The sequence below is a fragment of the Embiotoca jacksoni genome, unplaced genomic scaffold, assembly GCF_022577435.1.
Source record: "Embiotoca jacksoni isolate LCO1_2020_lvr unplaced genomic scaffold, fEmbJac1.0.p SCAF_6, whole genome shotgun sequence".
Classification (NCBI taxonomy): Eukaryota; Metazoa; Chordata; class Actinopteri; family Embiotocidae; genus Embiotoca; species Embiotoca jacksoni.
In genome coordinates, this window is record NW_027185414.1 from 7,315,601 (window position 1) to 7,339,100 (window position 23,500).

Here is a 23,500-nt window from a genome sequence, read left to right on the forward strand (position 1 = left end):
TTTGCAAAATGCTATGTTTGTTGTGGAGGGAAAATATCAGCTTACTGTTCAGCATTTCAAAAGCCACCACCAAACATCACTCTCCTTTAAATTAAAACCCCAAAATATCCACTGGAATATTTTACTGTCACGCCAACAATCAGTTAAGCAGAGTAGGGGTCATATTTTGGAAATAGCGGATATCACATTTTGGGATTAAGCTCTGCAATTCACTCTCAAGGACCAATTCAATAAATAGTATTTAAATGTTTTATTGCCAGATGAAGTTAAGCCTTCCTTGTCAGAAATAGGCAGCTAACTGTACCGGGCTCAGAGAGTTTGTCTGGAGGGGGGATTGGTCGTGCTTAGAAATGGACATTTAGGACGGACTGTTAGCAGATGGCAGGATGACAACTTGAGCTACTGATTCTTGTGTTGACATATCACAGTGGGGTTGCAGCTCAAGGCAGCAGATCATCACATCAAAGTCTGTCTCTTTCAGTTTCGATTAAACATTCAGAAGAGGATCTGGAAATGGCCACAAAAGGTAAAAAAAAAATTGTGAACATAATGTGATGTATTTCAAAGTACATTATGGTTTGAGTACAATATGAATATAGTAGTGAGGGAAAAAGCACAACAATTTATTTTATATAAGTAAAACTACAAATATCAGAATATCAGAATATACTGTACCATTACAACTTGAAGTTCTTCATTACCTCTGCCAATGTTTTCAGTTCAGTTTGTTTTTCAGCAAGATTACAGAAAAACTAATGCCCCAATTTTCATGAAATTCAGTGAAAGGGTGGATCACAGGGCAAATCCACACATTATTTCTCACTTTCATTAACATTTCAAGGTAGGGCATTTGGCCTATATGCCGTACATCTTAAAGTCTAGTACATGGTAGTCAAGTTCAAAAGTGACAAAACATAGGCCATTCTAGAAATATGACGACTCCATATCATAATCCAACCGTCATTATGGAGCACTTAGGGACAGTGGTTTCATAGGGGAGAACAATGGTAACACTGCCACAGTTGTAATAATAATGTAATAATATATAAATAATAGACAAGGATTTCTTCTCAAACATAGGTGTTGGTATGGAAATGTAAATACACACATATAATGCAACAAACTTTACTCTTACTCACACCTATTTTTAATGTTCAAGTACATAATAAATGCACAGGTAAGATGTGAGACTTCAGCTGGGGACAAGCGTTTTTGACATCGTTCTTTATGGTGGCAGCACATGCGGTAGCTTGGAGCTACTATAGCAACAGCAGGATTTGGCCAGTGACCAAGGTAAAAACACATCCGCTTCGAGAGAGCGTATCAGGGGGAGACGGTAAACATGCACAGGTCATGTAACGGATGTTATATTACAGAGGTCATTTGATGAATGTGCTAATCTGCTAAAGTCCTCACAAGTAGATAGGGATGGTTGGATAGATAAACCAGATCTGAGTCTGCGAGTAAGCAATTTGGATTTCTTTTAAGAAAAGAAAGGGGTAGGTCCCCTCAAAGGGTTGCAAGATAAATCTGATGGGTCATGATGAGATTGTATGGTAGGGAAAGAAGAAACCAAATCAATTTTAAATTAATATTTTGAACTTTTTTTGTGAAATACTGAAAAATACAAATTCTTTGGGTTGCAAACAGTGAAAAGGTAAATATTTATTTGATGGAACTGCTAAGTTTTGTTCAATGTCACAACAAGCCAAGAAGGAGACCACCAGTTTAATTTTCAATACCTAAAAATGGTTTTATTTACTTATCATATGTTTCAAGTAAAATCCTAAATTGCTCTTAACTTAATTTTCAAATAAACTGATATACAAATGATTAAATACTGAAAGTACTTCAGAATTGATTGAGTAAAGAACTTAAGTAAATGTTCTAAAGTTGTGTTTTTGTTTAGAGTCACTAAAATCCATTTTGACAGACAAACATTCACCATTGGGCTAATCACATTTCACCTCTTCTCCTGATGATGGAAACTATTAGCGCAGTCCCAGAGATCATATTCATTTAACAGCCTTCTATTTCTAATGCTTACTCACACAGAGTTCAGTCAGCATTTTCCTCTATCTCTTTTTTGGGGGTGGGTTGGGTAGTTGGCAGAGCAAGAGGCCGAAAGGGGACATCAGGTTGGCAACCTGTGGCCATCCTTCTGATGTTATCCATGCGTATGCTTTCATGAACTTAATCCCACAAGGCACACACACACACAAATACAAAAAGAAAACTTTCAGCCATGCGCATCAAAAGCTGGAGCATTGCAAAGTTGGCATTTGGGCAATATTTGTGAACAAACTGGCAGATGTCAAAAGGCTTTGACGGTGGGGTTTTAGTGTGGGGGGGGTGGGGCACTAATACGGATGTGCTGTAGTTACTGTGTGTTTCTGAGTGCTCTGTGCCCTGGGCTGCCAAAAAATATAGTGGCAGGCCTGCATGCTATGAGGGTGAGAAGACGTGGAAAGTAAAAGCACGTTCCTTAAAAACAAATTAACAAATTAAAGAGATCTGTAAGAAGGGGGGGAAAAGATGCAAAAAAAAAATTGGTAATCGTCCATTTCTTGTGCTCGATTTATACAGCAACTCTCCTTTTGATTCACCCATGCTCTGAAAAGATCTTAGACGTTCAGGACACTCCAGTTTCATCCCTCCGCCCAACTGAAATCCACCCTAATCCCCATGTCCCTCTCAGATGTCACTATTAAAATTTGGTAATTTATGTAAACGTCATGCCATGCTTTTCCCCTATCCAGCACCAGTGTGAAGTTGAAAGGGGCTATCTGGAAAAAGAGGAAAAAAACTTGAGACGCACGCATATACAGTGCTTTAACCCTCAGGCCTGCAGGGTAATGGTAGGATTAATTACTGTTGAGTTTGACCCAAGGAGAACTAGAGCAGATTATCCCAGATGCTGCAGAGGAAGGCATTAGTGCTGCTCGTCCCTCCATTGCAGCAGAGAGACAGCAACCTCAACCGCTAGGATGTCACCATGACCTCACTGATCTGGCCCGCTGCACAAAGCCACATAGCATACAAGAGGCTCACGTGGCAGCAGCGGCCATCTGACGCTCCAGTGTGCATTTTTGTCACCGTCAGATGCCACGCAGGCGGCTGTAAGCCAGCTCCTCTCCTCTCAGCAAGCAGGCATCAGAGGAGGAGAATAATGTGTAATTACAATAGACAATCTAAAACAAAGCCCTTCACTTTCAATGAGTTCCTCTTGGAGAAGGTAAGGTTACCTCAAGGGGGAATTCTAATGAAGCAGATGGTTGAGTGCTCACAGGGGCAGACACAGACTGTCCTCCTTTTTACAGCCTGCCAACATTTCCAGCATTGTGAAGAGCTTCACCTGTCTCTTGACCGCTCTTTGTGTGCATCTGGGTGAATGTGTGTGTGTGTGTGTGTGTGTGTGTGTGTGTGTGTGTGTGTGTGCACGCAAAATACTTTTGCTTACTGACATGTCTCAAAAGCTGGAGGAAAAAAAAGCTCACAAATTTGCTATTTCCTGCATCCTGCATTAGTGTCACCAATTCAGCATCAGACCAAATGTGAAATAATATCACAATCTCACTTCTGTTCTGAATTATGGTGTCAGGAAATGGGCAGAAAAGTTTTTTTGCAGAACATTATGATGTCACAGTGAATTTGACCTTTGCCCTTTTGGTTATAAAATGTCATTATTTTATAGAAATCTTTGTGAAATGACATCATAATTTGCATAAATATGTTTTGGTTATGGCAACACACGTGTTTTGTGAGGCCACAGTGACTTTTAACCACCAAATTCTGATCAGTTCTTTCTAAAGTCCAAGTAAAGGTTTGTACCAAATTTGAAAAATTCCCCTCAAAGTGTTTCTGAGATATCACGTTCACAAGAACGGGATGGGCAGACCGGACAGACGTGAGGCCATAATGACATTGACTTTTGCCCTTTTAACAGCAAAATCTATTCAGTTCATCCTTGAGTTCAAGTGAAAGTTTTTAGCCAAATTTGAAGAAAATCCCTGCGATATGGCAAGAGTGCGATGGACGTATGGACGGACACTTTGGGAACGTAATGACTCCAGTCACTGTTGTTTCCAGCATGGAAGCATAAAAATGGTGCTAGAATGCTCTAAAGAGGTGTGCATATCACACTGCTATGTCTCAGAGACTTTGTAAAATGAATTTCAAAGCATGCGGCATGTATTACAAACAACAGAGAAAAAAAATCATCGCTACAGGCAGGTGTTCCTTATATTTTATTCTATACCGTTTTATTTCATCCAGTATGTGTGCTTATCGACAGTTCACTCCTTTCACTGCCACACAAACAACGAGCCACGGCTACTGTGTGTGTGTGTGTGTGTGTGTGTGTGTGTGTGTGTGTGTGTGTGTGTGTGTGTGTGTGTGTGTGTGTGTTTGTGTGTGTGTTTGTGGTTGTTGTGTGGGTCAGCGCAATGTCCCATAGGTACCCATCAAGTCACACCATACCTGTACAGTTCCCTTATTGCTTATTCCCATAGTTCCCATGTTAAATGCAGAAAAAATAGATATCCATAGATCAATAGCAAAGCGGTCAAAATATTGTCCTCCTCAAAAGGTTGTTAGTCCTCATAAGAAGTGTTGAACCAGTCACTGCCTTCATGAAACATAAAAGGTTGAGCCTTCAGGTAGAAAGTCTTTGTCTGTAGCATCATGTAACGAAAGTGTCCCGTTCTGGCGCCGCACCAAAGTAGAGAGATTATACAATGCAAATGACAGGTTTCCTTAAAAATCATGGACATGTTATGAACTCTGTACATACACACAATTTGGTGAACATTGCTTATCATTATCTGTTATGGTGCTGATATTACTTAGTAAGACAGTCTAAAATAAATACAGAAATATAAATAGGTCCTATGGAAATATATAAATCTCTATAAGTAAGTACCTTGTCGACATTATGTTCCCAAACATCAGATTAAGTGGAATTATAGCACGTACTTCAGCAAATGAAAGACAGTTTCGAGAGACAGGATTTTTTTTTTTTTTTTTTTTTTTTTTTTTTTTTTTATGTAAACCCTCATCTCTTCAAATAGAGTACAAATGTGCCCTTTCTGTTTCCTCCCATCTAATCCAGTGAAGAGCAGCCTCACCTTTGGCTTCAACACGGTTTTTTGATCAGCTGCAACCAATAAAGAAACATATGTAATGTGTATTTTAAAAACCAAATCTCTCATTTGAGTATTTGTTAGATTACAGAACCAAGTCATATTTTGTACATGAACAACTATGATGGATTAATGATTTTATTTTGACAGCTACAAAGAGAGAATCCAGCGAGGTACCTGTTCAGTGCCATTACCCTGAAGGATCTTCAGCTGATCTAAAGGAGTGAATTCATATGCACCCTACTGTTGCATTTTATTCCTAAACTGGGTCAGATTCAGGTTACACTGCCCAACAGCCCACTTTGTGGTCAAAATAACATTACTGTCGTGTTATTCCATCTCACTGGAGCAGCAGCAAAAGAGGTCAGTTGTATTAGATGCTACAATAAACAACTTTTCACCACATATAGCAATCTTCATCTCGAGCAATCACTCTGAGGTACACTGTCATACTGGACACCTGAATCTGGTGCTTGTGCATGAAATAAGTTGAGTGTTTATGGAAGGGTAGGAGGAATTTATGGTCATGAATGAATAACGAGGGCTTCTGGGAAAAAATAATAATAATAAAAACACACGTGCCTTTTTCTCCCCTGAGAAATTGCAGGTTTGATTCCGCTGCTGCTACATCTAATCCTCAATCACAGCAAATGATTTCATTAGCGTGCATCGCTGATTCACCAACTCATATTCATGGGCGAGTAGGGCCGCACAAAGAGAGGGGGGGCCTAAGATTAGGCAGCAAAATTGGGAGTGCACCAAACTGAATCTGAGAATGCTGCTGTTACAGAAACAACCATGAATTGGAAATGGTACAGAGGTGCCATGTGGAGCTCCACCAAAGCTCTGTGATTGAGGGGAAAGGGTTGGGTGAGAGGGGCTGCTGGCTGCTTCAAAACACATCTTGATAGCTAGGGACAACAGCAGGGCCAGAGCCAGGTAGGGCCTCAGGTAGGAAAAGATTAATACTTTTGCCAGACAGGGTTAAGTGTTTTTCACTCTCAAGACAAGGTAGCCCTGACCTACATTTAATTTAGTTAAAATAGAGCCACACATTAAAACTAATGCCTGATGTTAAAATGAAACAATACCTTTCAGGATCAAAACAGTTTGCCACTGTTTCCTCTGTATTGGTTTACGAAAAGCCGAGCTCTAAGCGACTGGACACAACGCTGGCAGCTTTCATGATCTTTCAACTGCCCTCCATTGCTGTTTCTACTATTGCTCTCAAACAGCAGTTTTCTAGACGGGAGACACAGGGAGACATGAAAATAGTTCTCTGCATGAGTGAGTGAGTCACCGTTGTTTTTCTTTATTCGCCTCTCTCAAAAGACACAAAGTTTCAAAGCCTCCTTATCTAATTCCCAGCTGATTCCTCTAAAAAACACTGTGTCTATTCTACATTACACTACAGATGCGGCTGCAGCAAATAGTCTGGGAGGATGGAAATAGCAAATCCCCTTGAAGACTAAACATCGCTGTCAGGTGAAAATCTTGTTACTCCAATTTCGGCTATTTCCAAGTCTTTATTCGGAATGAAGGATTACATGGTCTTCTATGAGTTGAAAATATTTTATGACCCAAAGGATTATGAACCCCCTTCTCATTTCCATTACATAATTTCAAAGCTGCATGGTTATCAATCAAAAACTGCTTTCCTGCTTTCCTTATGTAGGAAAACTGCGGTTTTCCTACATAAAAAAGACCAAGGCAGGAGATTTTGCATAGAGGCCAGACAGGACATTATGCAGATTGTGTCAGCTCTCTAACTGACAGTGACAGATTCAGCTGACACTTTGCGCCCACCCATCCCTCACTAAACCACTTATCTGTGATAATGGACCAGACTAAGTTCAGGCCAACTAATCAAACCCTGTCCAATGTCTATCTCTCCCTAAACTCTGACCTTTGCCTCCCTGTCCTTGTCTCCTCCGACAGCGGTCAGCCTCAGCCATCGACCCTGCCAAGTAGCGTGGTTCACGTACACCACACACACACACACACACCCAACCAAGCTGCTAGCTACATAACAACGGCCAAAGATTTCCCTCATATGCTCCTAATCAATAACAAGCTGAAAAACATCCACTGGCACTCAGGAACAATCATAAGGAAGGGGCCAACATGTCACAAGTTCCCCATCAGCATGAGTACCCCATGGGGCGCCTGCCTGTCTACCGGTCTTCCCTGTGGCTGAGTGTCCAACTACATCATTCCCTCAGTGCATCAATGTCTCCTCACATCCACACCTTTGTCTCGCAGACTGGCTTCAAACTGCTCTTCAAATCCATGCCTTAATAAGGTCATATTGTGAGGAAAAAGGGGGACTTTTTGTTGACGTGCGAAGCGCAGCAGTCTATCTGCTTTTATGCAGGGATGCACATACAGGACAATCGAGGTTTAAATGCCTACACAGCGTGCAGACAATCAATATTGCAGATGTGAGACAGCTCCAGGTGTTCACTTTGTCATTTCTGTCACAGAGCTCTGTCCCCCTCACCCATTTGTTACTCTCAATGGTGGTCTAAATAGTCATACTATAAAGGGCAGGGAAATGTTTCAGAGCTTGTGGGAGAGGTAAAGAAAACACTGCTAGAGTGATTAGTAACACAATCATTATCGTTTTCACCGAGGGAGGTTCTTGCTGTGTCCACTTCCCTTTAAATTCTACGTCAGTAGTTGATTTGCTACATTTCACATAATGACTGGTAACACAAATCACTGCTGGACGTACAGCACTCGGCTGTACTGAACAATGTGGTGTTCCGTCAGACTTAGAGATTCAGTGCATTGATAGCTTCTCCAAAAATTATAATGTTAAAGGTGCAATATGTAAGATTTAAGTCCCGTCTCGTAATACCACTTTGAATGTTAAATGACAACAGTGAGTTTCAGAATGTGGGTCCAATTTTGCATATTCTTGCCCTGCTGTTAGTTAGTAGTTGGCTTATTTCATTTTATAACGGATCATTTTAAAAGTTAAATTGGCTAAGCCTACAGTTTGTGTTGAAGCTCGCCAATCTAGGATTTTAGAAAAGAAAAGTAGCAAGAAAAACAAAAACATATATTAATACCATCTGGACTGTTTTTTTTTGTTTCAGCTTGTGTTGGGCTTGTGTAGCTACATTAAAGATCCATTTTTAGTTGTGCAAAGAAGGCAGTACATCTGCTACATAAGATGAGTTCAGTTTGGTAGGTGGTTAGATGAAGTGTGGATTCAGCTGATCACGTATGGTGATTCTAACTGGTCCGAACTATATATCAAGAACAAGCTAACATATGAACACTCAGAAACATCATACAGTTAGCTACCTTTATAAGCTATTGCAACACAGCCAACATTAGCTTTAAGGGCTATTTACTCACCGACGAGCAGGAACGTTACGAGTTCAGCATCAAACATTCTTTTACTCGCCAAAATCTGTTTCCAGCAGTGGAAAGAAAGGCCAGTGTTTACTCTTGCTTTAATTCTACTGTATTTTGCAGAGAGTTTCAGGTCATTGTTGTGTTCAGTGTTCCATTTATTCAGGTTAGAATATGCTACCTCTTCTTCCTCTCTTGTTGTACTGAGGGCAGACTGGGCACAACAATGACTGACTGTTGCCTCTTGAGCAGTGGGGTGGTATTACGAGACAGATGGGCTCACGCTGGCTGGTTAGCCTTCGGACTTCTGTAGATATCTCTGCAACACAATACAGGCATCTTTTACATAACATCAAAACGGTTAATATGACATATTCTGTTAAAAATGTTGTTTAATTTTGGATTAATTGTTGTTTAATTTGAACTTTAAAAATATTTTCTATCTTACATATTGTACCTTTAAATCTGTAATCACAAAAGTGGTCAGCACAACTGGCTATATAAACTGACCTGACAGAACTGAATGCAACAAGAAAGTGGCAAATCAACCAGTTATAGATTTGCTTATTCGTCAACAACATCATGTTGGAATAGTTGAATAGACTCTATTTTTGCAAGTTGCAGTGTCTGATCTTGTGGTTGCGTGCATGACTGTAAAATATGCATTCATGCAGCTGTGTGTCATGTCATGAGTATTGCTATACCTTATTATAGGTACTTCAGGGAACTGTAATGAGGAGAGAGCATCGTCACTGTGCACCTCTGTGTGTGAGTCCATGATAGCTTGTGAGGGTCAAGGGATTACAGACATGTCTTGTTAAATTAGGCTGCTGTGGCTGAGTGCTGTGACTGAGTTATGGACTCAGCTGTCTGAGTGGAACCTGGGTCTGTCCTGGTGATGAGCTACAGACCAACATGTAGAAGCATATCACTGCTCGTCTCCCATGGGAGTTTAGTGATACCTTCCTTGATGTGTATACAGTTTTCTTGACTACTACAAAGCTCTCGGAGAGTGTCGACATATTTTGAATGGATATGCTTATTTAAAGGGCCTTTTCGCATCTTTGATGTTGGACTAGAAACATCTGAATGATTTAAATATCATCTATCTTCTATGTTCATGTGAAAATGACAGTACATCCAGTGAAAATTGTTAACTTTTTCAACATATTTGGACAAGCAGACATTTGATCCTCTTTAAAATAGTGCCTATTAATAAAGGTGATATACTCAAACAAATGACACATAAAATTGACATTTTGTGGTAATTGTCACAATTAAAAAAAACAGATCAGTAAAATGGAAAATGTATGTACATTATAAATCAATTTATCACAGCCTCAAATCCATAAAAAAATTTGAATAAGGGCTTCAAGATTACATGCATATGATGGAAAACCATCTTAGAAAGAAACAGTTGGAACCTGTCTTTCTGAAACTTCTCACATCGAGGGTCTGCTGTTCTCTTTGCTAATGAAGTGTGTTGTGTCATCATGCCAAGATCTACAGAGCTCTCTAAGGTCTTCAGAAAAAAAATATTGTGGATGTCTATGAGACTACACTTACAAGTGGCATGGATTTAAAACGACTGCCAATTTGACCAGGACCGGCCGCTCCATTAAATTCAGCCCAAGAACAGATGGTTTGATACCGAAAGAAGTCTCCAAGAACCCAAGGATGTCATCACAGGATCTGCAGGTAACTTTTGCAGCTGTTGGTGACAAAGTGCATGTGTCTACAATCAGAAAGTTTGTACAAATATGACCTCTGTGGGTAATCTACCAAATAAAAGTACAGTGTGCTCATGAAAGCAATGTCAAGACCCATGTCTTTTGGAATAATGTCCTCTGGACAGACAAATAAAAGATAGAGAGGTTTGGCCACAGTAACACTAGACATGTGGCATGTTTAGTAAGTCATACCAACTGTGAAGCATGATGGTGGACATTTTATGGATTGGATTTCAGGGACTGGGCAGCCTGGAGTCATCGATTGAACTATGAAATCTGCATCATATGAAAGAGTCCTTGAAGATCATGTGAAGCCATCTGTCCGAAAGTCTGAACCAGAAGTAGATCTTTCAACCAGACAATGATCCAAATCACACTAGCAAATCCACCAAAGAATGGCTAAATAAAATGGAAGATTATGGAAAGGCCTAGTCAAAGCCAAGTTATGTTTCCCACTGAAATGTTGTGGAGGGATTTGAAATGAGAAGTAAACGCAAGAAAACTGGCAAACGTTGTGCAACTGAAGGAATTTTGCATAGTAGAGTGGTCAAAACTTTCAGCAAGCTGATGTCACACTGATGGACAAATATATATATACACACACACCTACAAGAAGTTATTCTGCAAAAAAGGTCTGCCAACATTAAGGATGTACTTTCTTTTTCCACAGAAGTATATTATGTCTAATGATATTTTTGTTGAATAAATGAATTAAATAAAATTTGCATGATCAAGTACAATATATCACATCTATCTATAGGCAATGTATCAAAGAGGATCAAATGTTTGCCTATCAAACATAGAACTTCAAAAAGCCAACAAATTCCAACAATTGTATTTGTTTTTTTCCCATGACTGTAATTTGTACATGTATGCAGTGTACTGAAATCTATTTATTAAGTACTGTGCAATTTTGCTGAGGGTTACAGCAGTGGTGCAGTGCTACAGGAATACTTTATGGAGCATATGCGGTGAAGAGTGTGCTGTTTTAGGCAACTTACCGAGTTACATATGCAGATTGCCTCCCAAACAATTTATCCAGTTGTGGTTCTGTGTCTTGCTAAAGGACACTTTGGCAGTAAAAATGTCTGCTTATGAAAATGTCAATCAAAGGTATTGAATCAATGACCTTTTCAGTTATGGAACAATCTTTTAACCCCCTGGGGCAATGTGCCTTCAGTGCATGTACCATAGCTACAGTACTTACTTGAAGCAACAATAAATCTACATACATTCAAAATTTCACACTCAGCACTAGCCTTCAATGAGGAGAGATGTCTATTGACCATATAGCAGTTACAACAGAAGACGTAATGCACAAATTAAATATCAAGTGGCATATTTCAGTCTCCAGCACTTTTCAGATATTTCAGCTTCTTTACTGAATTTACTGTATTTCCTAAATAAATGAAAGTCTTGTTCTGGGGCTATTACATATCTGACTATTTTGGACTTTGAACAGTCTGAGTGGTACAGAATGCATCACACAAGCTGTGGTTAATGGAAGTCCTAGTTTTTGTGTAAAAAAGTTATTTTTGATCAGTCTTGGGAATAGTCTTGTCTTGCATCCGACTTTTCCACTGATTCACACTTATTCTCACTAACACTCACACATTAACAGTTGCACAGAGTCAGGAAGAAAAACAACACACGCGTTCTACACACATTAGTGGCATGAGCTTGGAAGACAAAGTGAGCTTGTTAGGACATGGTTGAGGACTCTGCAGAAAGCCAGTTGCTCACATAGTGTTATTTCTCAATATTGAGATGGAGGGTAGCTCTCTGAACCCCTGCTTCAAAAAACAGTATTAATACAATAAAGTGGTATAAAATAAGGATCGATGGGCCAAGAAGAGGTGAATTATTATCCAACAGGAAAAGTCTTTTTGGTTTCCTAAAATCTCTTCTCCATCTCTCAAGGTTTTGAAAAGTTTATACATTGAATAAATAAGTACAATCTAATAGATACATTTAAGGATCAACAATATGTGATCCCAAATGAGATGGTACAAGAGTCAGCCTGTCTCGAAGCATGTTGTTTTAGCTAAAAATTGTGATAATTATTTTTTTTAAACACACAAAAAACCTTTATACATGCAGGTATTAGTGCATAGGTTCCTGCAGAAAAAGAGTATTCTTGTGTTGTAGTCCATTGAATTAGCTTCCCAAACATCACCAGATGAATTTGGCATAGTTATAGAAATAAAGAAAATTACTGTCCTTTAAATGGAGATCATTTTCACACCCTCCTAGTCCCTTGATTAACTTAGCATTTAAATATATATCTATCTATATACAGTAGGTATAAATAAAAAAGGACAAAGCATAAAACAAATATAGAGTATTCTCGAGCTCTGAGTTACAAGGTAAAGTGTCTTTTGAATCACAGTAAATTTAAAATCTTGGTAAAATAAGAGGTGGAACACAGTGAAGTCTGAAGAAAGAAAACAATTCCACAAATGGATATAGTGTGAGTGTTTCATTTCAGGGGAGCAAAGGAGGGTGTGATCAAGCCTCACAAATTGGAAGGGAGTTTGGAGCGGACAGTTTGAGGTTCTAGATCTGATGAATAGGCAGCAGAGCCTCTCCGAAGAGGCAAGGCCGGGGAGGTCCCAGGGGAGTGAGTCTGGTGAGGGTGCCCTGGAGACATCTGGATTGGAGGAGTCATGTGCCCTGGCACTGAGCTACAGGGTTTCGGTACACGAGTAGGTGAGGAAAATGGTGATGGGTAATATCCAGTTTCCACAGAGGACCGAGGAGTTTGGTGCCCTAAGGCCTGGGACACCTCCTGGGGCAGCGATGGGTGCGAGCTGGATAACAGCTTTAGGTCCTCCGAAAAACGTCCCAGAGGAGAATCTCTCCCTGTTGTGTGTGGCTGGCTGGGAAGCTGTGAGGGTAGAGAAGACTGAGGCATGAGCAAAGACGAGTGGGATCCTGTGGCACTGGAAGGGTCGCTGTAGTGGAAAGTCCTGCCTGCCACTGGGCTTTGAATAGTAGGACTGGGCGCCACCGGGGTAAGGCAGGGAGAGGCGTTTGCTGAACCATACTGGGCCAGGGAAGCCAAGGCAGACCTCTCCAATGACATCTGTTGAGGAAAGCAGCCAGTTTGGAGGCCTGTCAGGCTAAAATGGCTCAGGGAAGATGAGTATCCTTCAGGAGGCTGTTGACTGTGTTGTCCTCTGCTAAGTGATGGGGAGCCTTGCGTGGGGGACTGGAAGAGGTTTAAGCCACTGGTAGTCCTACCTCCTCCAGCAAACTGCTGCAGAGGAGCCACCTGAGGAGCCTTGGGAGGTGGCTGGTTATGGACAAGCTGACCAGGCATTGGGCTGGACGAACCAGTGGATATAGGACTATGGGAGGAACTCAGAAATCCAGCTGGAATTACACCGGAAACCCCCCCACCAGGGCAAGCTGTAGACCCTGCCATATGGCTCCCTACTGCACCTCCTACTGGTCTGCCAATATTTCCTCCAATAACACCTCCCCCTGGCCCGCTTGAACCTCCTCCTATATGGCTAGTTGTTGATCCACCAGAGGCCCTTCCCAATGATCCCGCAGGATTACCTACTGTTGAATCACCAGAAATTCCTCCAAATGTTCCCCCAGAGGCCCCACCAGAAATCACACTCATAGATCCATCAGAAGCCCTCCCTAATGATCCTCCGGTAGTTGTCACCACCAGTGATTCTCCAGAAGCCCCTCCCACTGATCCCCCAGAAGCTCTTTTAATTGATCCTCTAGAAGTTCCTCCCATTGATCTCCTGGTTGTATCTGGTATTGAACCACAGGTAATGCCTACCACTGATCCACCTGATGTCCCACCTGCTAATCTGCCACAAGCTGCACCCACTGATCCTTCTGATACTCCTCCCACTGTTTCCCCTGAGATCCCTCCAACTGATCCACCAGTAGCTACTCCAAACCCAAATTGTCCTCTGGGATTTACTTCGGTCACTCCAGTTGTAAAGTCCTCCCCAGCCCAAGCGGTGTCTCCTCCAGTGGCTCCCTCAACCGAACCTCCAACTGCTCCACCTGAAGACCACCCTGTAGCACCACCACCACAGGCTCCAACTGCCCCTCCACTTAGTCCTGAACCTGTGCTTCCACCTATAGATCCTTGGTGGAAGAGGTTTGAAAGAGGTGGGGTGCTGGAACGAAAGGGTTGTTGATGCTGTGGCTGCGGGTGTAGCTGGGCCATACTAGACGAGGGTGAACCAGAGGATGAGTATTGACCAAAGGGGAAGATAGAGGCCCCTCCCCCACTGGACCCAGACCCTGCCCCACTATGTCCACGGTGGCCTCCGCTACCTGAGGCATGTTGGCTAGAGCCAGTTGCCCCAGAACCTGATGTCATGTGCTGGGCTCGAAAAGAGGCCAGCAACGACATATCCACCCCAGTGCGCAGCTTTGAAGGTGTGCTAGAAGGAGAGTCCCGAGCAGAGTCAGGTGCTGTGGATGAAGGAACCAATGTGTGGAACTTCTTAAGTCGGCTGGGAGGGTCCTTTAGGGAACCCAGAACAGACAACGGAGGTCTGAAGAGCGTTGGTGGAAGGTGGGGATGATGTGTCAGGGCAATGGCTACTGAGGTGGTGGCGGCCGCTGCTTGGAGTGGGGCCTGGATTAGGGGGGCCCAGATCACAGGGGTAGGTGACGGAGGCGTCTGAGGTGGGGCGTTCTGCATAAGGTGGGCGCAGTGGGCCATGTCCCTGTCGTGCTGCACAATCTGCTGGATGATTTCATTCTCCTGGTAGTTGAGTACACCAGAGCTGAGGTCGTGTTGTACCTTGTGCTGCAGGATGGAGTTTTTCTTGCCTTTAAAAGCACATTCCCAGACAAACACAGAAACAGACACAGAGAAACAGAGAGTGACAAGTGAGAGAAGAAATCAAATGAGAACGAACACAAATCTTAGAGGCAGTTAGAACCAGGTTTACATTTGGGTGTACATGAGAACCTCTATTTTTCCAACAACCCTTTTCAAGAGAAGAAGTAAACACAGCTATGAATGAATAGACAAAAAAAGGGTACCTGAAAATCACAAGTGGGAAAAGTCAGGAAAAGGGATTTCAGAAAGAGACACAAGATTGAGCAGAATGGGGAAAGACAAAGCATAAAAGAGCAGAGAATAAGAGAAACAACAAAAGATAGGTGGGAGGTAACTACCCAGAGACAGAGGCTCAGGATGCATGACAGCCTAAGGTGTAGGCGGAGTATGTTTGACTGGCTCTTATTGTGATTCCCTCGTTGACAGGGACAAAACATAAAGCAAATACTCTACACGAGGTGGAGGTTCAGCCTGGGACAGAGCTGCACTGAGCTCCAACCTTCAACAATCTCTTTGATGTCATATGTTCTACGCTGTTATTAGCAAAAACTTGGAACCATTTTCTAAAATGCTTCAACATCTATTGCATAACAAACTAAATCTGAGATTCAATCTAAGAATGGACTTTCATTTCACGAGTGCTCACTCCTGGTGGTTTTGTGCTCTGTCGCTTTTCACTCTTGGAACACTTGAGGTCTGAAGTCCTTTTGGGTTGTGCACAAGGTCAAAGAAACAAGTTGAAGTTGACTGGCTATGACTGGCTAACTAACTACTGACCCACCCTCCTAAGGAAATGTGCACAACCCCTACCCTAAAGTCCATTCGTCATTGTTGAATGGACGCACTAGCAGTGACGGTTAATTCACGAGTGCCATTTTCAATTTAGTGTTAACAAAAGGCTGTGAAATCCGAAGATATTGTAAATGCAATTAGGCCCAGATCAATCTCTTCATTTTCTTTTATGACTTCGTGGCATATTATTTGAGGCATTTCCGTGAGGTATTGTATCTACATCCAGCCTGACCTGGCACCACCTGACCCTTTATCACCTGCACACCTCAAATCAGATTGTGCAAAGTCCATCAAGACAGTAATTAATGTGTGGATCAGTGCTGTGTGAGTTACTTTATTAGGGACTAAGGGTGTGCATGAGCATCCAGCCCGGGAGAAAGGACACTCACAGGAGACCATTTCACAGAAACACGACTATCAGCCCACCACATCTTTTCAAAGCAGCCATTTTCTACAAAGAGACCCCCTAAAGCAATTTCTCTATCTTCCATTCTAAACATAGCTGAGGATAAAACAGAGCATGCAGCGATGGCTGAGTGATGATACAGGCGAGCCTTTCTTTGTGAATTTTTCATCTGCCCAGGCAGAGCCTGGGAACAGTGATGGATATGGAGAGAATATCAATTGTATGCGTAAAAGAAGTCACGCAGGGATTTCAAAACCGGAGCTGTATCTGCATGTTTATATGCAGATGACTTTGAAGGTAATTTCAGTCATTGAGGATCTGTGAGAAAATTTGTATAGCCCGCAAAATTTGTCTGAGAGCTCTTGCTCTGGTTTGAAATATTTTTGCTCTCTTCGCCTTTAAGCAGCATACAGTAAGAGACACTGTCAACGTCACTGAATCTCATTTATTTTAAATATTTTGCTTTGGTTCACATATTGGCTTGAGTGGATGTTATTTCAGTTTTAAAATGTAATTTTCTCACCAATACGATCCAGCCTGTCCAGGGCAACAGTCTCAAAGGCCCGTCTCATCATAGGATACTCCTCCAGTACCTCATTGAAGTTGTCGACAGACAGAGAGTACAGACGACAGTATGTGTCGGCTCGAACACTGGCTGTCCTTCTGCCTCGTGTCAGCAAACAAATCTCTGCAACAAAACACAGCAGATAAGCAACAGTTATACATCGGGGTTAAACACTCAAGTTCATCTACAGTTTAACTTAAAAAATAAAAAGTTATACAAGAGACAGTGCTATTGATTTCTGTATCTGATTCACACTAGCAGTCCATCATAAACAGTCATAATCACAAAAAAGCTAACAGGTAGCTAAAGGCTATATCAGTTTTTCACAGCCTTAAGCTTCTGCATAAAATGAAACATCTTCAAGTGACAAAGGACAAGTATGTTTTTGATCATTGTACCAACCTAAAGCATCAACCATTCCTTATCCATATGTCAAGAACCCAGGTCTTTAGACAAACATTTTTTACCCTTGGAATTGAGTAACACATACATGTATTAAACCCACCATTCACTCCCTGACTAATACACATTACACCTATAATTTAATGAAGCACATCATTTCATCACTTTTTTTTCTTCAGCAAATACGTTGAAGATTATGCAACGTGGTAAAATGAAGTGCAATAAAAACTTTCAAAGAAAAACTCCAAAATTGCATTAAAAAAAATGCAACTTTTTATAATCCATCAGCACCACACCTCATGTCATTTTCAAAGCTTATATGTCTGCCTGCCCTCATCTGCCATTCCTGCTCAGGAAAAATAATGCCCCATTTAACAAGCTCCACTGCTGTAGAGCTGTGGCACACACATGGTGTGTGTGGGTGCAAGTGTGTTCATACTGCATGTTGATGTTGTATGAGCAAGTGGAATGTGTGTGTGTTTGAGTGAGTGTACACAAATGTATGTGAATGTACTATGTGTGTGTGTGTGTGTGTGTGTGTGTGTGTGTGTGTGTGTGTGTGTGTGTGTGTGTGTGTGTGTGTGTGTGTGTGTGTATGCCAGTGTTTTATTCATGATAGGAAGGCAGTATGGGAGAGTAAAGTAAGGTGAATATACAGGCGCTATATTCTGCATATACTGTATATGCAAACATATGAATATTCTTATATGAAGGTATTGTATAGATCTATAAAATGCTATTTATTGTATGAATGTTTGTATTCATAAGGGCAGGGAATGACTTTGACATATGCATTTGTTAGTGTGTCATGTGTTTCTACACATTCCCTAATGTCTTTTCTTTTTAGCTTTCATCTCATCTTCCGCCCTCCCTTCCTGTGTTCGCTATCACACTCCCTCGTTATCAGAAAACCATTTCCAGCTCATTCACACACAGACACACACACATGCTCTCAATTCTCTCACAGAATGCACTTCCCTTCCCTCCTTAGCCTACATCAAATACAATTTTTAAAGAATCCTTCATCTAACTTCTATTCAGAAATTGCACGCATAGTTTGTCTCTTCACTTTAACTGAATTTCTCTTCATTGTCACCTGCTTCGGTGTTATCCTTTTATATTTTGTTCGATGTTTACACATAAAGAGCTTTCTTCTACAGTATGGGGCGATGCCAGACCTACACAGGCTTAAAAAAACAAACATGCGTTGCTCAGTTGTGTGAGTGTTTGTATGTGGGTATAATGACAGTGAGCTGTGTGTGGGTGCATTATAGAAACTGATGCTGTCAGTGATCCAGGGTTTGTTAGGGGCTAGTACCAACCAATCACAGCTAATCATGTCAGCTCCTCTCATCCCTTTAAAAGCAGTGCTCATATCAACAAAACTTTGGACGACCTCTGTTGTGCCCCAACAGTTTTGCTGATTTTTACTGCATAAAATAAAAAGCTAAAAACACCAAGATATAACTGAAAGGTGAGATGTCAGCAAGAGCATAGGAGGTTATGAGCAGCAACTCACTTAATCATAATCGCATCGTCAATCAAAATTTGACATTGCACACTACTCAAAGTGAGAACAGCAGATACAGAATTTCCTGTATCATCAGGCAGCTGCAAAAATGACTTCATTAACCAAAAGACAAAACCTGTATCTGTCATTGCCTTTGCCAATGACAAATACTGCTAAGCATGACACTGGTCAACAAAAATAACCAGAATAAAACAAGGTATTTCTGTACATGTTGATGTGTAAAAGAATGTATGATGAAAGTGAAAAAGTATCTTAAAAAAATGTGGTTTTTAGAGCGATCTACAATGGGGAGTCATATGGAGAGCAGTGGTGCCCACTGTGAGCAGGTAGATGTCACAAAATTGTGTAAATGTTGGTGCCTAATTTGCAGTGCTGTGAAAATGCCCCCACAAATTGTAAATGTTACAGGTTTGAGTTAAATATGAGTTAATTCAGTTCGTACATTTTACTTTTCTTTAAGGTTGTAACTAATCTGACAAATAATAGAAGCATAAATTGGATCTCACTTATCTATTTGGATGGACTGAAAAAAAAACATTTCAGTTTGATAAAAGCATATCAAAAAGAGCAGAAATGTCAACCTTACACATTTCACACATGTAGCATTCACTGCACAGCAACTGCAATGGATTGCATTAGCCTGACATGACTTTGTATTCTTCTGGTCACTCAGTGTAAAGTGGTTATGATTGTGTGCAATGGTTTGAAAATTGAGACAGGGGAACTGATAAAGGGAGAATGCATGATTTGACAGGACATATAGTGTGAAATATGTGCTGTCTATGAAGCATAAGAATAATCTCATGTGCAGTATGTTTCTGTTGTTGGTGGGTGAGAGAGAGAGCATGTGTGAATGGACAGCGGCTAACTTAGCAAGAGAGGTGGGTGAATGTAAAAGATGGAATAAAAATACCACGTGTTTCTGTCTGTGCGCATGTGTGTGTGTGTACTCATGCGTTTGCACATGTGTTGTGAGTGAATACTGTAAGTGTGTGCTGGCAAGGCTGTAGCTGTGCTGGGGGTCCATTTCCCACAGCACTGCTCCAGTAATCCCCTCTGGAGAGGAGCATCGCAGCTCTGTATTAAATCCTCTTGTCCCGTGGCTTTCTGGATGAAACCAACACAGACAGGATGAGGTAGTGAGCTGCATTGAGCCCTCTGACCTCATATAACTGTCTTTGCAGAAGGCAAGTGAAGCCCAGGCAAATAACCGTGCCATCTGAATTATAAGTGAAAAAAAAAAAAAAAAAAAAAAAAAATCCATGGCGTGGTTTTGGTCTGGTGTGACTGGCTCTGGGCTAAACAATAAGAGATTAGCGGGCATCTCTGAGTGCGAAAGAGCTGAATGCGGGCAGCTGTCTTGAAGCTCAACACTGTCCTGAATATTACAAAGTTTCACATTGGGAGACTCGTGTAAGTAGATAATAAATATAATGGGGATTGATACAAAAACTGTTAATGTACAGTGCATCCGGAAAGTATTCACAGCGCTTCACTTTTTCCACATTTTGTTATGTTACAGCCTTATTCCAAAATGGATTAAATTCATTTTTGTCCTCAAAATTCTACACGCAATATCCCATAATGACAAAGTGAAAATAGTAGTCTCCCAGTTCCTGCCGCTGAAAAACATCCCCACAGCATGATGCTGCCACCACCATGCTTCACCGTAGAGATGGTATTGGCCAGGTGATGAGTGGTGCCTGGTTTCCTCCAGACATGACGCTTGGCATTCAGGCCAAAGAGTTCAATCTTTGTTTCATCAGACCAGAGAATTTAGTTTCTCATGGTCTGAGAGTCCTTCAGGTGCCTTTTGGTAAACTCCAGGTGGGCTGTCATGAGCCTTTTACTGAGGAGTGTCTTCCGTCTGGTCACTCTACCATACAGGCCTGCTTGGTGGAGTGCTGCAGAGATGGTTGTCCTTCTGGAAGGTTCTCCTCTCTTCACAGAGCAACGCTGGAGCTCTGTCAGAGTGACCATCGGGTTCTTGGTCACCTCCCTGACTAAGGTTCTTCTCCCCCGATCGCTCAGTTTGGCCGGGCGGTCGACTCTAGGAAGAGTCCTGGTGGTTCCAAACTTCTTCCATTTACGGATGATGGAGGCCACTGTGCTCATTGGGACCTTCAATGCTGCAGAAATGTTTCTGTACCCTTCCCCAGATCTGTGCCTCGATACAATCCTGTCCCGGAGGTCTACAGACAATTCTTTAGTCTTCATGGCTTGGTTTGTGCTCTGACATGCACTGTCAACTGTGGGACCTTATATAGACAGTGTGTGTCTTTCCAAATCATGTCCAATCAACTGAATTTACCAGGTGGACTCCAATCAAGTTGTAGAAACATCTCAAGGATGATCAGTGGAAACAGGATGCACCTGAGCTCAATTGTGAGTGTAATAGCAAAGGCTGTGAATACTTATGAACATGTGATTTTTTCGTTTTTGATTTTTAATAGATTTGCAAAAATTTCAAAAACAATTATTTCACATTGTCATTATGGGGTATTGTGTGTAGAATTTTGAGGGGGAAAAAAATTAATTTTAATCCATTTTGGAATAAGGCTGTAATATAACAAAATGTGGAAAAAGTGAAGCGCTGTGAATACTTTCCGGATGCACTGTATGTTTGGAAAAAATTAAATAGGAAAGCTGAAACAAATGAAAAACAGAAAGTAATTGTTCAGTGATCGACTGCATTCAACACTGGTGTGACAAAAAACAACTGCATCTACTCAACATTGTAGCTCACCTAAAAACGAAAAAGTATTTTTGGATGAACCAATTACATAAACTTTTCTGTTCGTCCTTGAACAATTGATGTCAAATAAACACAGTACACAGACATAGTAGCTAACCTCTACTCTTATTTAGCAAAAAGCTAGACTGACTAGCTCGACCGACTTTAGACAGAGAGTTCTTACTCCACATCCATAGACTGTTTATAAAAGGGGAAGTAGCTTCCGGGTCTGAATAGATCTGCAATGCTGCATTAAAGTACAATACCACTGAAGGCCACTAGGGGTTGGCTTCAAAAAGCCTCAGCTCCATATTCAACCATTCAACTTCTCTCATGAACTACAAAGTAAATAATTTTTGTCCACAAGTCATTATGGTCTCATTACTATCACTCCTTCTGATCAACGCTTTGGTGGCCCATCTAAAAATAATTCCACAATAATTTAGATATTTGCCTCAGAGCTTTATGTCTGAGAGGGGGGGGGGGCATCTGTTGAAATTAACATGCCTGGAGCACAGTCAGGTTTTTGGTGGGCAGATGTCCTCGAGTTCCCAATCAGATAGAGTCAGATGTACTGCTTGCTTATCCCTGGGTCGGCCAAATAAACTGCCAAGAAGGCGACGGCCAAATGCCGAACTCAAGGCTTCAAAATGACAGTTATCAAATCAATGGGTGACATCACGGTTGGTTGCCGCTTTTCCACATTAAAGTGAAGGGCCAGTGCTAACAGCGGCAGATAGTTAATTTACAGTTACCTTATCGCCATTTTGATTCTGAGGATGTCCCTCAGTGAAAGACTCACAAAGCTGTGACGAGCACATGAACAGAACATTAAAAAACAACTTTATAGTCGCTCTAGTGTCCAACAACAGCTAGCCTCTGTCTAGCTGGCAGCAGCCTATTGGGCAGCTGAGCCATGCGAACTTCCCTGTGATGAAAAGTCACAAATATGACATGAAATAAAAGTATCACTGTTGATTATTTCATAATATATAGGTACATTTACATATTTTTTTTATCTTTTTATAAATATATTTTGTATTAATTTATGTTATACTGAACACTATTGGGATCCCCAGAAGCCACAATCTTATACTGCTGAGCAACAAGTAAACTTATGCACTGCACTGTTTACTTCGAGACTGCTTTTATGGATGGTTCGTGAGTTACATGCAATTTATGTATGAATGCTTTACCCCCACTGCTTACTCACATCTCCTGTGACTCATCACAATACTCCGCAAATCCAGCATGAAATCATAGAACAGGCTTAGTTGGTGGCGCTCTGCATGTCTTCTGCAAGGGGCGTGTGTTTTTTCCTCAAACTGACTTATACAATAACCCATCTCTGTGTGGTCCTTGCTAACAATGGGGTGATTCATCATCAGCCTAAAATCGTGGGCCTTGTCAGCTCAAATTTGCAAAGCTATAATATCATCGTGAGACAAAATAATTGGCTGTCTGTGAATCAAATATGTTGTTGTACTCATCGTAATATTGTTTGACTGACTAAATACAGCATTTAAGAAAAAGAGTGAGTGAAAAATAAAAGCAACAAAATAGGCAAAAGGTCGCTACTCTGTCAATAAACTGAAAAGGACTAACTTCATAACCTTCCTGTTCTGTCAACCTGCCGTCCTTTTCTGTTTTCAGGCCCAGCAGCTATTGGTTCCCAAAACTGTATTTACCAAGTGACTGCTGTATGCACATTGTTTCTACCATTGGCACAATGTAATTAACTTCCCTCCACTTAAGTGACAATGCAGTCATAAAAATTGAATGACACCAATTAAAATTGGATGTTGTTCTGGTAGAGGAGGAATGAGATATCATGTGCTGTGACCTTGGTGAGAACACACATGATGTGTCTTCTGCTAGATGGTGTGCCCACGTGTCCTGGGCTCTTACTGGAGAGATGCTTCCCCCGAGTCCCTGCACCTGCTCTCAATGTGGAGAGTAGAATATTACTGCGGATGTGTGTGTGTGTGTGTGTGTGTGTGTGTGTGTGTGT

The 23,500-nt window shown here is 41.4% G+C and overlaps 1 protein-coding gene across 1 annotated transcript in view; it reads right to left on the minus strand.

Moving 5' to 3' along the window:
- Positions 1–611: 611 nt before the first annotated feature.
- hcn4 (hyperpolarization activated cyclic nucleotide-gated potassium channel 4) overlaps positions 612–23,500 on the minus strand; it is a 76,397-nt gene continuing 53,508 nt past the window's right edge. Inside the window, exons 7-8 of the mRNA XM_069173991.1 lie at positions 16,781–16,945; positions 612–15,046 (exon numbers count right to left, since the gene is read on the minus strand). Of these exons, the coding sequence (XP_069030092.1) occupies positions 12,750–15,046; positions 16,781–16,945 (2,462 nt within the window). The 3' untranslated portion in view covers positions 612–12,749. The remainder of the gene's footprint in view (positions 15,047–16,780; positions 16,946–23,500) is intronic.